Source organism: Dendrobium catenatum, unplaced genomic scaffold (assembly GCF_001605985.2).
Source record: "Dendrobium catenatum unplaced genomic scaffold, ASM160598v2 fragScaff_scaffold_621, whole genome shotgun sequence".
Lineage (NCBI taxonomy): Eukaryota > Viridiplantae > Streptophyta > Magnoliopsida > Asparagales > Orchidaceae > Dendrobium > Dendrobium catenatum.
This window is the reverse complement of record NW_021319083.1, coordinates 3,866,021-3,883,197: the sequence shown is the minus strand read 5'-3', so window position 1 is coordinate 3,883,197 and position 17,177 is coordinate 3,866,021. Positions and strand designations below refer to the sequence as shown.

Genomic DNA, 17,177 nt, shown 5'->3' with positions numbered 1-17,177 from the left:
GGTTTTAGGAATCACGAGCTGAAATTTATTTCATCATCCAATGCTTCCAAATGGTTATGTAGACTCTTGAATAGAAATGGAGAAAATTCAAATTACAATTTAAAATCCAAATTTGCTTAATAGTTGGAACTAACCTAAGAAACAACTATCCAATTTAAAAAAAACTATTGGAATTCAAAAAACAATTTAATCCATTTAAAGTGTCTTTCTTCATGGATAAGATGATTGGTTGAATTTAACTTGGGGTTCACATGTTCTTTTCCCCTCTACTTGTGTTGGTTTAGAAATTTTGCTTGCTCAACTTGATGAGGGCTATTTTACTCATCGAATGGAAACTTTTGGGAATCTTCTATAAATCTTGGGAAGGTTGGAAGCTTCTAGATTATTAGGTAATACTTGAATCCTCTCGTACCCCATATTTTAGTTTGGAATGCCCTGTTTTTTCTTCATTTGATGCACTGTTAAAAATGTATTTTTTTGAAAATATACATGGTAGAAAAGATAGCCAAGTTTGTAAATTGATTAAGGATGTTTTATTTGACATGATAAAGCCATGCATGCAATTTAGGTTCAAAATTGATTGCGTGATGCATATTTAATTTTTTTTTTTAAAACCAAGATCAGCGTGCAGTTTCTCCAAATAATAATTTTGCATGCTTTTTAATTTTGTCAATGCACCAACTGTGGAAGACAATAACTCCGTTGTGTGTATTTAACCTTCAAAATAAAGATAGTTAATGAAATATTTTGATCCCTTAATGTTTTAGTTGGTTTTGGTCAAGAATCATTTAAAATTGTCTAATTTTATGGCTAGAAGGTTGCATATCAAATTGAAAAGATTTAAAACTTTTAAAGGGATTAAGTTCATAATAATGATTTCATACATTGCTACAAGGTATAACTTTATCTAAAAAATTACTGTCAACACCTGCAACACAGTTGAAGAATTATCATACAACAGTATACTTGATAGAAATCTAAAAATTATTAAGTCAAATAACGAAATTTTACACTGTAGTGTCCTAGTTATAATTAAAAATGATCTGTATTGCTAGTTTGTTGGAATCCCTATGATCCGGCTAAAACTTGTGATTCATTAATTCGGTAATTTTATATTCCATCCCAAGTACTACTTTTTTAACTTGACAAAAAAAAAAAAAAGAAAAAAAAAAGAATTCTATGCTATAGAGTATCATGTTCAAACTATGGCTTTGTTTGGGACGGCTTTCTTGTTGTTTTATGAAGTTACTTTATAGTACAAAAATCTCATGAAAGCAAAGAAAAAATAATTGTCTTATTTAGTTTGCAATTTATTTTTGGTATAACATGCCTACTATGATCATAGTAGGCATGTTATACCAAAAATAAATTGCAAACTAAATAAGATAACTAGGGAAATTTTATTGAACACATGAATCATGAAGTATATCCAAGTTAGAAACTTCTAAAATTAAATTGGGGACCATCCAAACTCTGATTTTAACAAACTTTATAGCCAAATTGAACATCTCAGAGACACAAATCCAACGACACCTAAATCTATCATATTCGAGCCCAAATGGACCCAAATCAAGGGGTTGAAGCGTATTTGGAAGGTTCAAAGCATTAATTGGATGATCAACTAATCTCTAAATATGACATGCTTATAGTCGAATTAAGCGGCTCGAAGAAACGAATCTAATGAGCCCAATATTGCTTAATTCTTACTTCACTATGGCACTTAAATGCTTTATAAAAGCTCAACGATCAAGGGGATCAATATGGGTCGTCCAATAGAGCACTCTGAATCTTCCCTAGATCTTCTCTATATTAATACGATATGCCATTTTTAAAATTTATAAATGAACCCCCACTCTTTACATGAAGGACACCTTTGGCTTGATATTGGAAATAGTTTTGAGGGTTCAAGGTTCTAGAGCTCCACTTCGTTACCACTGCCGCTGAACCTCCGTTGACAGTCACCGAACCATCGCCCTACCGCCGACAGTTGTAGGACCACCGCCTGGCCGCTAAGCTTCCACCCAGCCGCTGACCACCACCAGACTCCTGCCCAACCATCGTCGGACCACCGCCTTTCCGCTAGACTTCAGCAAGAACGTTGTCGAACTTTCGCCCGATTGTCGTTTGACTTTCTCCCAACTCTTCAAACTATTATAATTATATCGCCTCTAAGGGACGGGTCATCCTTTGTAATTCATTCAAATTAAGTTGAATCTTTTAACATGGGCGAAACCTTGTGGTCTTTTCTCTTCGGTTTTCCTCGTAAAAAATTTCTGTTATTTTTCTGCTCTCTTCAACTATATGTCTGTGTTGGATATCCTTGCATCGCTAGGACAAAACATTTACTTATTCTACCACCACGAATATTCTAACCCTCAATAATATATATATATATATATTTAGTTGGTCTGGTTAACACTGATGTTACCAGGTCCTAAGTACTGGATGAGAAAAGTGAAGGGTTGCGTTTGGTAGTCAACATGAATCCGATAAAAAATTTTGTTAATGTTAGGGCGTCCCCTGGATGCGACACGCTGTATAGCCTGAATATAGCGACAAATGTGTAAGGGTCACTACACCGACGCCTGGGTGCAGTATTGAATAGGCAAGGATTCCCACATCAATGATGAATGTGGGCGAAGAAACTAGTCCATGAAACTAAAATTAGAATAGGAACTTGGAATTATAGGCTCCCTTGCAGGAAAATTAATAGAATTTATATATATTATGATTCATAGAAAGATAAATATTTTGTGCATTTAGGAAACTAAATGGGTTGGAGAGAAGGCTAATGAACTTGATAATTTATGATATAAACTGTTGTATTCGGGTATGTGTCGTACTAGAAATGGTGTAAGTATGATTATAGATAAAAGTTTAAAGGATAATGTTATAAAAATTAACAAAATTGAAGATAAAATTATAGTTTTAAAAATTGTTGTTAATGCTAAGATTGTTAATATTATAAGTATCTATGCTCTTCAAGTAGGTTTATATATGAGTTCAAAATTAAAATTTTGAAATAACTTAGAAGAATTAATACAATAGATACCTCTTGAAGAAAATTTTTTTTATTAGAGGAGATTTAAATGGATATGTTGGTCAAGAGGTAGATGATTTTAAAAGCATTCATGATGACTATGAGTTTGGAATGACAAATGAAGGTGGTATGATCATATTAGATTTTTTTTTAATTTTATGATTTTTTAATAACTAATACCTTATTTAAGAAAAGAGATGAGTATCTTATCATATATAAAAATTGATATAGTAAAAAAACATATTGATTATTTTCTTATAAGAAAATTAGATCATTTAAATTCCAAAGATTGTAAAGTTATCTCGAGTGAAAATTTATGTACCTGACATCGATTATTAGTTTTGGACTTTAAGATAAATGGCCAGATAATAAAAAATAAAGTAAAACGATTTTCTAGAATTAGATGAGGGCATTTAAATAATATTAATAAAAGTATTTTTTAAAGTAAGATTTTAAATTTTAAGACTTTGTCTGTGCATGAGGATGTTAATGCTATGTGAGAAAAAGTGATTAGTGATATTAAGAATATTGCAAAAGATGTGCTTGGAGTTTTAAAGGGAAAAGCTTTTAATAGTAAAAATAGTTAGTGGTGGAATCCAAATCAACAAAAGATAAAAAATAAAATGATTGTTATAAAAATTGGTTTAGATGTAAAATTTTTGATAATTGGGGAAACTATAAAGAGGCTCGTAAGGAATCTAAGAAAGCAATTTGCGATGCAAAGAGCTTAGCTTTTAATGATTTATATAATTGATTAGATACTAAGGAGAGAGAAATATATATGTGTAAGTTAGCCAAACAAAAAGATAGGAGTAGTAAGGATTAGTGTAACCTTCTTATACCAACATCCACATGTGGTAATCTATAGATTATAAAAATGTAGACATTCAAATTTTCCAAAAATGAAATAGTATGTTGTCAAATAATAATGGAAGAGTTATGAAATAACTCTCTGAAGTGTTACGGTTACCAAAATATGCCATGATCAATTTTCGTAAGTTTTCCTAAAACACTATTTTGAGACCCTGCTCTGATACCAATTGAAAGAACGAGATGCATCAAGAGGGGGGGGGGGTGAATTAGTATTTTAAAAAATAAATCCTAAATATGAGTTTTATTTTTATTTTTTTTAATTTTTGGATTTTTGTTTATTTCAAAAGGGTGTGAGGCCTGCAATGCTTTATGGTGCCAAATGTTGGCCATTAAAAGAGAAGCATAATAATAAGTTCAGTGTGGCAGAGATAGGATGCTCAGGTGGATGAGTGGTTTTACCCTTAGAGATAGGATACAAAATGAGCATATACGTGAAAAGGTTGGAGTAGCTCCAGTAGAAGATAAGATTAGAGAGAGTCGCCTTAGATGGTTTGGTCACATAAAACGACGGCCTTCCAATGACCCTGTTAGAAGAGTAGAGGTATTAGATTTGACTTATGTTAAGAAAGGTAGAGGCAGACCTAAAATGACTTGGTTAGAAAATATTAGCAATGACCTTTCTTTATTAGATTTAAACAAGATTTGACCTTTAATAGGACACAGTGGTGGAAAAGGATTCATGTAGCTGACTCCACGTAGTGGGATAAAGGCTTGATGTTGTTGTTGTATTAGTAAAATTGAAGTTTATAGAGTCTTTAAAGAAAATGAAGTGTGGAAAAGCTGTTGGACCTGATGATATTCCAATAGAGATGTAGAAATGCTTAGAAGATGAAGGAATTTCTTAGCTTACTAGTTAGGGGATTGTGATTTTGGGTGATCAAGTCATTAATAAGAGTACACGTTTTAGATATCTTGGATCTATTGTTCAAATGATTGTGAAATAGATGGGGATATTATTAGCAAAATTCAAGTTGGATGGTTGAAGTTGAGGAATGCATCTGGCTTGTTGTGCGATAGAAAAGTCCACCTCAAACTTAAGGGAAAATTCTATAAGATGGTGGTGAGACCTGCAATGCTTTATGGTACCGAATTTGGCCATTAAAAAAGAAGCATAATATTAAGTTAAGTGTTGCAGAGATGAGGATGCTTAGGTGAATGAGTGGCTTTATCCTTAGAGATAGGATACGTGAAAAGGTTGGAGTAGCTCCAGTGGAAGATAAGATTAGAGAGAGCCACCTTAGATGGTTTGGTCGCATTAAACGTTGGCCTTCCGATGACCCGGTTAGGAAATTTGAGGATGACCTATGTTAAGAAATGTAGAGATAGATCTAAAAAAAACTTGGTTAAAAAATATTAGAAATGATCTTTCTTTATTAGATTTAAATGATAATTTGACTTTTAACTTGACATAATGACAAAAAAGGATTCATGTAGCCGACCCCACATAGTGGAACAAAAGCTTGATGTTGTTGTTGTTGTATTTGGTTTGTCTGGTTTCCATGTCGAAGTCCAGGTTCATTCTGAGCGTTGGTTATGCCGAGGCCTGAACTTAAATATTATTAAAGATAAAAAATATCATACTTAGTACATGATGCTCCTGTCATTGCAAGTTAAGGTACTTACCACTGCTTTTAAGTCCACTATAATATTTGCTCAAATGCCTAATCACCCTACACATTTTTCAGTTCTCGCAACAGGCGTCAACTACCAGGTTATTCTTCTTTCTTGTGTTCACTTTAGCGATGATATTTTTAATTTCTAATGTCAAAAACTTGCCTTTTTATCTAATCCCTTATCGTATATCAATTTTATTGACTGACTATAGCTTGAATAACTCAGGTAGCCGAACGTTCATTATTTCTTTGGAACAATGACCATTTAAGGAACTTAACTACCCAGAACCGTAAAGTCATTCTTCCTCTCATTTTCCCAGCCCTCGAGAATAACATGAGAGGACACTGGAACCAAGCCGTCCAAGGTCTAACACTCAATGTTAGAAAGCTCTTCTTGGACGCCGACCAGGAGCTCCTCGACAATTGTTCCCTTCAATTCCATGAGAATGAGGCCAAGGAGAGGGAGTTACAGGCAAAGCGGGAATTGATCTGGAAGCGGTTGGAGAACATTGCCGCATCCAAAGCCATCAGCAATGAGGCCGTGCTGGTTTCACGGAAAGTTTCTTCTCTTACTATGACTACTTTAAGCCCTCGAACGACTGTTGGCTCGTAATTCTGCCATGTTATTGCTCTCACTACATTCAAAAAAGTTTTAAGTCTTGGGCAAGATGATAAGGTGGGAGGTGGTTTTATGTGGCTTCTCATGTTATTTTGGTTATGATTTCAGGACATGAGAAATTGCAATTGTGTGTATAGAATTGGATCATGCTTTGGTGTCATTTTATTAAAATTATTCATATCAGCAGTAGAATGTTCTTGATCCTGAATTTTTTGTCACAACTTTAATTTCATTTTGTAGTGTGCATTTAGATGCCAAATATCATTTGCTATTTATTGGAAATCAATGGGTTCAGAATATCCAAATCAAGTTGGATTTATCAGAATATCCTGATCTGTTATAGCCGTTGGATTTATTTTAAGTGTAACTTAAAGCTTTATTATTATTTTATGTATTATATTCATCTCAAAATTAATTTAATGAATATGAGTTTCATTGACTTTAGTATAGTTTGGCTCAGATTTTCTCGTTTTATTATATTTTTTCTATTGTAATGTGAAATCAAAGGCTAGTGCAGGTGAAAGTTTTGTTTGGGATAGTTTTTTTACTTTTTCATAAAGTAGTTTTTTAATATAAAAATTTTTAGTTCAATTTTTTTTTATTAAAAAGTTATTTATGAAGTAGTAAGAAAGTTGTCTCAATTGAAGCTGAAAAGGGTTGCCATGAAAAATATGGCAATGAAATTGGTTTTTTTAACTATTTTTTTGGCGTTACTAATCGACTTGACTTATTCTGTCTTATATTCCGATTTGAGATTTTTGAACTTACATGGACAAAAAAAAGCGAATGATGGGCTTTTTTGAAGCGAATTATGAGAATCTTTTTTAAATTGATATATCACAAAAGTGATGTTCTCATGGTTTTCCAGTAAGATTGCTCCGCAAAGTCTAAACCTTAACCAGGGTAGCAGCAAGTGGGATGAAAATATTTGTTCCTGCTAATTTTACTGTTTACAGAACACAGATTCGACATGGGTGGAAAGGGCCTATAATTAGATGATGTTTGACTCTTTGGAAGCAGTTTAGAGCCTGAAGAACCGAGGATGCTGAAGTTGATGATTAATAACTCGACGAATAGTTATTTGTCATGGGAAGAGGAGCAAAATGAGTAGACTAACTGGAAAAAAGGAACATGAAAATTATTGAGGTATGAGGCTCAATTCCATGGCTATGCAGCTGCATACTTATTTCTTTGCAGGGTAGCGCAAACTAACGGGAAAAAACAACTTGAAAATTATGAAGGTATGATGCTCAATTAGATGAATGAATATGCAGCTGCGTACTTATTTCTTGGCTGGTTAGCCCAACTTCTTTAACTGCAAGGCTTTTTCTTCAGTTTTATTTCCCAAGTTTTGTTTTAATTTTTCCTTAATGTGATAGGTAAAAATAGGACTGTCAAAAAACTTATGTTCGATTATGTTCAACTTGATAATTAGTTAACTTCTATTAGTTTTTATAAGTAATTAATTATATTTAACGAGTCAAATAAGAAGATATTGTTTAATCATATTTGACTTGATATTAGCTTGAATTTACTTGTATATATATATATATATATATATATCTGTGTTTGTGTTTTCAAATACATAACATGAATATTCTATCTAAGTACCTTCAGCTCACTCAACTCACTCAAGCTCGGCTTGATGAAACCCCTATATATATAACATAATCAATTAGATGGATCTAATTTAATAGATAACATATTACACTTGTGACTTCCCAGCTGCATTTTTATCTGTTCGTTTGAAAGACCAGTAAGACTGAATACTATTTTATATGTTGGACATAGCTAAACATAAAACAAAAGGTAAAAACAAAGGGATGTTGGAGTGACCGATTCTACTCATTTGGGTACAACAGTTGGCAAGAAGTTAAGCATAATCTTGTTGTGTTCACAAAATTTATGTTTGATTCATGGATGCAAACCATAGTTTTTTGGCCCTTAAGAGCAAGAGAGAAAGTGTGTTAAGTGTTTGAGTAAGAGTTTGAAAGTGTCACAGTTATAGAAGTGGAAGAGAAGTTATAACATTAAAAAAAAGAGATTTGGAGTGGCTGAGGGAAATATTCCTTTTCTGAGAACAGTATAGTACAACAGAAAAGCTAGGAATTACATAAAAGTTGAGAGAGAGAGAGAGAGAGAGAGAGAGAGAGAGAGAGAGATAGAAATCGATGGGTAAGGAAACCACAAATGCCATAATTCTCTTCTTGCGGGCTCCAAAAATTTAGCGCCAGCCTCCCCCGGTGCTTTCTTCAGGGGAGTTTTAACGGATTTAGTTCTGCGGTAAATTTTGTAAGGCATATAGGTTTGTAGATAAGACATTACCCAGAGATTTTGCCCTCATTTTGCGAGGACTTTATGATATGAGTTCTGGTTTCCTGTAGGCACAAGCCCCTATAATTAATTACCCCTCCCGATCACGAGAGAGAACTTCGATTAAGGCTAGTCATCAATCAAATATATAAAAATACGTATTATCTGGCATATAGTAGTAGCATGGGCATGTGTATTTAGAGGTTTGATGTTTAAAATTGAAATTTTCACCATCTTTCACTTAAAGCAGATAGTAGGGGAATGGATGATGGACTCAATCAAGATCCCATGATTCCGTCGTCCCAGGCCATCGTGGTCCCTGGTCTACTTAGTCAGAGGAGGTAGTTGACCCAACCTGACAGAAGGATTCTTGTCTTTAGCCATGGGTTGCATCGTACAAGCGGACGTTGCAGACCTAGAATATGTATTAATCTAAGGGGATAAATTTAAATCCATCTTAGCTAACAAAGGGCTTTGTGCCCTATCGATTATATCCTATTGATTCATATCTCAAGGATTTGATGTCACTAAGGACTAATTTACTTTAGCTCTATGTGAGCTGAAGTAAATTTTAATTTGTCCACCTAATAAACTATTGTGGAGGGTGGATGGATTTTGCTTTAAGTGTTTTGTAGTTGGATTTCAGTTTTAAATATTTTAAATTTTTGGATGATTTTCTGAAGTTTGGACTTTGAATTTCGAATGTTTGATGGGTATTTAAACATTTGGGAGGCATTTGAAATATTTGGAATTAATCCCTCCGGTTGAGAACTATATTCAACACAGCCATCATCGAAGTGTTTAGGATCATTTTTATTTTTGAATTGAACCTTGTCGACTCTATCGATTTGTCGATAGTGGATCGGATTTTGTAGGCTTTATGCCTTTGTTGATAAATTTCTTTTGTCATAGACCTTGAAGGCCTAATAAGAATGTAAAAAATAAATATTTTGATTGACGTCGTGATAGTATATCTATTTGATAGTTTGAGTCGTGTCAACTCCTCTCTATTCATATAGAAGGATCAGGCTCGAATTACGTTCATTTATTGACCCGCACAGCATCCCTAGATGTCATATGTATACCCTTAACATGCTCGTTGGGGCCTATGCGGGTGTTTGGGAGTATTTTATAATTATTTGTTAAACCTTCTCAACTCATATTTACATGCTTATGAGGATCGGGTTCAAATTTATCGACCTGCATAGCATCATTAAATGTCACATATGTGAATACATCACGCTCACAAGGGCCTATGCAGGTGTTTGGGGGCATTTTTAGATATTTACTGAATCTTGTCAACTCCTATTTACCTGCTTAGGAGGATCGAGTTTAAATTTATTGACCCGCGCAGCATTCCTTGATGTCATGCGTGCTTCTATAATACGCTTGTAGGGGCCCATATAGGTTTATGATTATATATGCCCCTTTAGTATACCTATGTGCATACATATTATAGTGCATGTGCGGGGACATTCTTGGAATATTTATAAATGCCTTCGATCTACTTGCATGGATATTGCAGATCCGGTGGCGTGTTGTAATAGCTTGTGGATGAGTTTTTTACTGCTTTATACAGGTAGACTGTCGTGCACTAGTTATTACTTTATGGAGGTGAATTATAGTGTACTAATGAATCTTCTGCTATGCATTTATAGATGCTTAGAGGTGTCTTGTTGTATGTATAATGAGTTTCTTATAGTAACTCGTAGGCATTTGCACTTGATATAATCACTTTGTATTTTCTTATAAAAACACGCAGGGTGTATAACGGATCTTCTTCTACTACAATAGCTTTTTAATGTATTTGCATTTGTTGTATTCTTCATGCATTTTGCTATAATTTTAGGCCTTTTTAGTACATCCGCTACTCTACCTGTAGGTAGGTAGATATATTCATTCATATATTGAAATTGAATATAATATACTGCATTCATTGAAGTCTTTCTACATCCACCCATAGGTGGCATGTGGTGCGTACATCTGTATTTATAGATGACTCGTATGTGTTATAAGTATATTATTCTCGCTTGTAGATGATGTGTTGTGCGTATTATGGGCCTGCTGCTATTACTTTGGTAAGCAAATCGCAAAGGATGTTGACATTCCAATGTTGTTTGCAAGCAAAGGTATTAGACGCAACTCTTTCACATATGCTCATAAGCAAGTTATTATATGTTCATTTGTAATTCAACTGATATTGATAACAAGGAGATTATATCTTTTACAGCCTTCTTGCCTTTTTATTTTTTATTTTTTAGATATGTTGTATTTGTAGTACATGCCCACCAGCAGATTATCACTGCATACTCTTTTCTATCAACTTCTGGATATCTCGTATTCGTTATGCACATTATAGGACTTCTATATATGTTCATAGGTTCTTGCAGCATATCCTTTATCGCCCTTCATATGTAGACCGATGCATTCATTTACATGTCATTACTGACTGTTGATTGAGTTGTATTCCTCATCATCCATCTCTTCATATGTGTTGATTGTTGTCACTCGTGAGGGTCTAGTGTATTTGTTTACACTTGAGTAACAACCGTTGTGTATGAGCCTCTGTGTTCGTATTCATGAACACACTATGAGATTTATTGCAATCATTTTTATCTCCCTTCATTGTCTACAGATGGAGTTGTATTCATTACAAATCTCATTGACATTGGTTACAAGCTAATCGACATTAGCTCTCACAATCTTCTTATCACTTGTAAACAAGCTCAACGTTTGAGTCTTTGTCTTCAAAATGATTTATAATTTGGATGACGAGCTTAGTATTATTGTTCATTGATATATGCATATGCATGTCCCTCTTGCTTGTAACTTATGAATGAGATGTAGGAACATTCCTTGTCAATTATGTATATTCATTTTCTCATGTATACCTACTTGATTGATTAATATTTATTCATCGAGCCTCTATATTTTGATTACTCATTTGTTAAAATCGGAGTCCAGTTCCATGTGCTTCCTTCAAACTCAAGTCTTTTAGAGTTCACTTGAGTTCTTTTGAATTGTCATCAATGATTGTAAATAATTGAGTTTAAAATTCAATTCCTTGTTGCTTGTTTTAGTTCAAGTCTTTCTCATTTGGTTCAAACCAAGTTCATCGGTCTCATATAATCTTGTTCAATTCAAGTTCATGTCAATGTTCTTTGTTATGTTATTCAAGCTCAAGTCAGAGTTCTATTCATTGATTTTTATTTGGATGATCAAAATTATTGGTAAGCACTTTTATACTTCTGTGCGATCATGAGTTTGGTTTTCCAAAACTTATTCATTTGAGTCCAAGTTTAGAAGTCATTGTTATCATATTGAATTCCGAGTTCTTAATGCATTTTGTTCATGTTTGAATTTAATTAATTTGAGTTCATTGTAGTTCAAGTTCATAGGTCCCCTGTTGTTCAAAAATTCAAGTCCCCTCTATCTTTACTTTGAATTTCGGCAGTCTTCCGGCGTGTCCCCCATTTAGAAAAAAATTTAGGAGTTTGGACCTTTCCGCCATGCTAAGAAAATCATGTATGGTAGGTGTCTTAATATACCACATTCATAATCTTCATCCTCCACCATGCTAAGAAAAGCTTGTATGGATCTTCTATAACACCTATTGGAAAATGCAGTTATTTGACCATGAGCAGGTACTTATATGTATCCCCACTTCATCATGCACATCGCACCGGGTTCTCATCCCTCCATGCTAAAAAAAGCGTGTATATACGGTTTTCTAGTGCACCACGAACTATAAAAGTGAGGCTTTAGATGATTGCTCGCTTCACCGCAAGCATCGCAACGAATTTCCTCGAACCACACTAAGAAAGGTGTGTATATGTGGTTGTTTTGTCGTGCTGCAAGCATCAAAATTGGGCTCTACGAGTTTTAGGGATCAAAGGGTTATACCTTTACATTCCAGTGGCGACGAATATTCAAAATGCACAAAATACCACCTCTAATTTTTGTATTTTCTCTCTCTTTTTTTTTTTTTTTTTTTTTGAGAAACACATCTTCTCTTCTTTTTTTGTCATCAATCCTCCCTCTCTTTTTTTGCTAATAAATATTGATAACAAGTATTACTAATTATTAATATTGTTGCGGACTAGAATATATGCGGCGATAGAGTTAAAAAAAACTTCCATCTCAACATTGTACGAATATCTAGCACACAAACAGAGGAGAAATAGCAACACCAGGACTTTTACGTGGAAAACTCTGAAAGGGGAAAAACCATGGAGCCACGCCCAGTTGAAAGAGTTCCACTAGTGTTTTCTTGGAATAAAAGAGGCTGATTTGTCCTTAAAATGTAGAAAGATCAGATTACAATGAATCTCTTCAGGATTGAAAATCAGTTACAACATCGAGTAGAGTTCCGGCGTCACTTGGAGATTGGGCAGAATGTTGGCGTCCTTCGGAGGTTGGGTAGAATTCTGACGTCGTTTCGAAGTGGAGCAAAATTTTGGTATCGGGCAGAACTCCGGCGTTACTTGGGAAGAATTCCAGCGTCACTCGGGCGTCCGGCGGAATTCCGGCAGTGCTCAAGGAGGAGTTATTCCCTCTTATCCTTCTCTTCTCTTCTTCTTGCTTGGTCCCCTCTCATGAGAAGTGAGGGATCTATTTATAGACATTATGGAGTGGCAAAGCTTGTAAATAGGTGTGAGATCAAGGGCAAATAGGGAGTGGTCGAATGGACAGTTGATATTGAATCCCTTGATCGTGCACGTTCATCAGCCATTTAAAGGTCTTAATGATATCAGAATTCGACAATCTTGGGCTCGTTGGATTTGTCTCGTTGAGCAGCTCGATTCGACTATAAGAACGTCATATTTAGAAACCATTTGGTAACTCAAATTATGGTTTGAACTTTCCAACAGCTCTTTAAGTGCTTGATTTGGACTCATTTGGGCTCAGATTGAGTTGAATTTGGTGTCGTTGAGTTTGTATTTCCGAGATGCTCAGTTTGACTATAAGTTCACTGAAATCAGAGTTCAAATGATCCCGAATTTAATATTTGAAGTTTCTGGCTTAATTTTTCCTCGAGATTCATGCCCGATCAAGATAATTTTTCGAGGATATATCAAATATAAATCTAATAATAATAAAAATAAAAAGTTTACCTAGATTAGGTCGTAAGGGTCTGCTTGGGTTCGGTTGAGGACACGGAGGCTTGAGAGGCTATAAGTGCGGGCAATTTGCTGAGAGAGATTGAATGGAAGTGTCGGGAAAGAGAGGCGTAGAAGCTGTGAGCTTGGCCTTAGCCACTTATGTTGGATGGAGCTCGTCGGGTTGGAGAGGACTTGGCGTGAGGTCGGATAGTACAGGGATGTCTCGGCTAAGGCTTTGAACGGGTAGGTAGAAGGAACAATTATTAGGTTAGATCACCTGACGTAGCTCTATATCTGGACGCCAATAACATGTCGTCACGTGTTCTTACTCTTTACCACACGGCCTGAGGACCTGACCCAAACCCGGACCCAGTATTGCTATGTATTGGCTGATTTGTGCAGACCGGGGTACTTCCAGGTATTGCTCGGCAATAATGAGAAATATCATTTTGTCAAGACCAATATCTAGCAATACTGAGCAGTACCGAGCAATACCAAGCAATACCCCGGGTTTGCTAGGTATTGCTCGGTATTGGTCGTGAAAGAGCAGTATTTCTCGTTATTACCAAGTAATACCTAGCAATACTGAGCAATACACGAACATAGTAATACTGGGTTTTAGTTCAGGTTGCATCATCAAACTGCGCGGTAAAGAGTAAGAGCACGTGGCGATATGTTATTGGCATCCGGATGTAGAGCTATGTCAGGTGTCAAGACCAAATAAAAGTTCAGGTAGAAGAGGAGAGGTCGATTCCTAGCAAGGCTTTGGTCAGAAGAGCAAGAGACAGCGGGTCTAAGACATAGGTCAGAGCTTCAGTTGAAAAGCTTCGAATCTTGCCATAGCTAGGAGACGGGGATGTGTGGATTCCGGTTGAATGAGTTGAAGGATCAAGTGGCTTCAGACGTAGATGGGGGCGATTGATGTATTGGAAGAATAGGAACTTCAATAACAACGTCTAATTGAGTTGGTCGGAAGTAGGTTATGATGGGGGAAGGATTTTAGAATTGGAGAGCGATAAAGGAGCAGAAGGATTCGTTTGCTTGATATTTTAAGGGCGATTGGTGCGATCGATGAGCTGTAGTGTGGGAAATCCAGGAAGCGACACAAGCCAGAGGTTTCAACGGGATTTTGCGGATCCAACGAGTACGAGGTAAGAAAATCTTCTCCCATATTTTCTATCTAATTTTGTTATTTATCCAGAGGTCAACACTTCTTAGTGAGCTTATAAATTTTATTAGCATTTATCTTGGTATTTATATTTCCATTATCCTTTGAGTGCAATTTGAATAATCATTTGAGAAACAAAACATGTTTGAGATGTGCTAAAGATTGACATTTGATATATCCTCAAAAAATTATCTTGATTGGGCATGAATCTTGAGGTAAAATTGAGCCGAAAACTTCAAAAATTAAATCTAGGATCACCTGAACTCCTATTTCAATGAACTTATAGTAAAACTAAGCATCTCGGATATATGAACTCAACGACACCAAATTCAACTCAATCCGAACCCAAATGAGGCCAAATAAAGCACTCAAAGCGCTGCAAGAAAGTTCAAACCATAATTTGAGTTACGAAACAGTTTCCAAATTTGACGTTCTTATAGTCGAATTGAGTGGTTCGACCAGAAAAATCCAACGAGCCCAAGATCATCAAATTTTGACATCATTAAAACCTTCAAATATCTAACGAATGGTGCACGATCAAGGGATTCAATATCAACCATCCATTCGATAACTCCCTATTTACCCATGATCTCACACCTATTTAGAAGCTATGACACTCCAGAATATCTATAAATAGACCCCTCATTTCTCATGAGAGGGCACCCAAGCAAGAATAAGAGAAGAAGAAGAGAAGGAGAAGAGAAGAAGAAGAAGAAGAGGAGAATAAGAGAAGGATAGGAGGGGAGAACTCCTCCTCGACCACTGTTAGAGTTCTACCCAACTTCGGAATTCTGCCGGACTTCCGAATGACATCGGAGTTCTATCCGACTCTCAAGGGACGCTAGAGTTCTACCTAATGCTAGAATCCTGCTTAATTATAGAATGACGCCATAATTCTGCCCGACCTCCAAAGGATGCAGACATTCTGCCCGATTTCCAAGAGATGTCGGAACTCTACCCAACGTTATAATTGAATTTAAATTTAGAAGTGATTCATTGTAATCTGATCGTCCTAACTTTTATAAATGAGTCAACCTCTTGTATCTCAAGCAAAACACTAGTGGAACTTTTTCAACTGGGCGTGACCCTGTGGTTTTTTCAATTTCAAGGTTTCCACATAAAAATCTCGGTGTTTCTATTTCTTCCTTGTTTGTGTGCTAGATATCCGTACAACGATAAGACATAAATTTTCTAACTCTATCGCCATGTATATTCTAGTCAGCAACAGTTTGACGCCATCTATGAGAAACATTATACCAAAACTTCAAGTATTACTACGATGGTCAATAGATGCAACAGTCATATCATTGGAGCTTCTCGCTCCAACTCCCGCCAGTCCAGAAATCAGTCTATGAATCATAGACGGTCGATATCTGCCTCTTTCTACCCTAGAGGGAAAAAGCTGTCGGAGAAGGGACTTCGGGACATTCTTTAAAAGAGAGAATCCAAAAAAATGGAAGAATATTAGATTGAGATCCTTCAACTCCTACGAGAGACTCGTCAGCCAGCATTACCACAACGGGAGGAGATTCTTCTCCCTCGAGCTCCACCACTAACTGAAGATGTTCAATTCAAACCTCTTCAAGAGGAGATTCACTTTCCTCCTCCAAGAAGACATCCGCGGTCATGCTAGGATAATGAAATTGCCGATACGGCAAGTTCTACCCATCCTTCTCCCACAACTCGGCAACCTCGCATTCCTCCAGATCTCCTAGAAGGCTTAGCCCAACCATACATTACTGAGCTCCCTTGCAATGCCCTACGTCATGAATTATGAAAATTGGTAGGCAAACTTTTCGATAGCCGAACTTCTAGAAGTCATCACCTTTAACTGAAGCCATTCTTCAGCACCCCATTCTGATTGGATTCAAACTACCAAGCATCGAGTCTTATGACAGGACGTCTAACCCATACGAGCATATCGATCACTATAGAACCATTATGCATATTCAGTGAACCTCAGACGCACTCCTCTGCCATGTCTTTCCTGCCACCTTTAAGAGATAGGATCGAACATGGTTCTATTCGCTTCTTGAACGATATTCGCAAATCTTGCCTTAATTGATCAGGAAATCAAGGGAGTAATTATGGATGATTGATACGATCATATCGTCCTGGACGATCTCAGGATCGGACAGGACGATCTATTCAAAAACCTTAGTCACTTCTGGATGATAAATATCGGCCAGCTCAAATTCAGGGCGATACTCTGGACGATTTTCCTCTGATTTGAACTGATCGGCCGGGACGATCGTGAGATCATCCTAGACGATCAAGATAATTTTCAATCGTCCAGTTTGCATTCAGGGCTATGCTCTGGCCGATCTTTGGAGATTTGTACTGATCGACCAGGACGATGTCCATATCAGCCTGGAAGATATTATTAGCAACTTGCAATTAATGAGCTTCTTTGAAGCTCTTCTATTTAAGAGCTCTTGTTCAACATTTT

General features: G+C 36.0%; 1 protein-coding gene across 1 annotated transcript in view; it reads left to right on the top strand.

Annotated features, from left to right (window-relative positions):
* The window catches only part of LOC110098177 (serine/threonine protein phosphatase 2A 59 kDa regulatory subunit B' gamma isoform-like), a 32,276-nt gene extending 25,812 nt beyond the window's left edge, over positions 1–6,464 (top strand). Inside the window, exon 2 of the mRNA XM_020824911.2 lies at positions 5,753–6,464. Within this exon, the coding sequence (XP_020680570.1) occupies positions 5,753–6,139 (387 nt within the window). The 3' untranslated portion in view covers positions 6,140–6,464. The remainder of the gene's footprint in view (positions 1–5,752) is intronic.
* Positions 6,465–17,177: the final 10,713 nt, after the last annotated feature.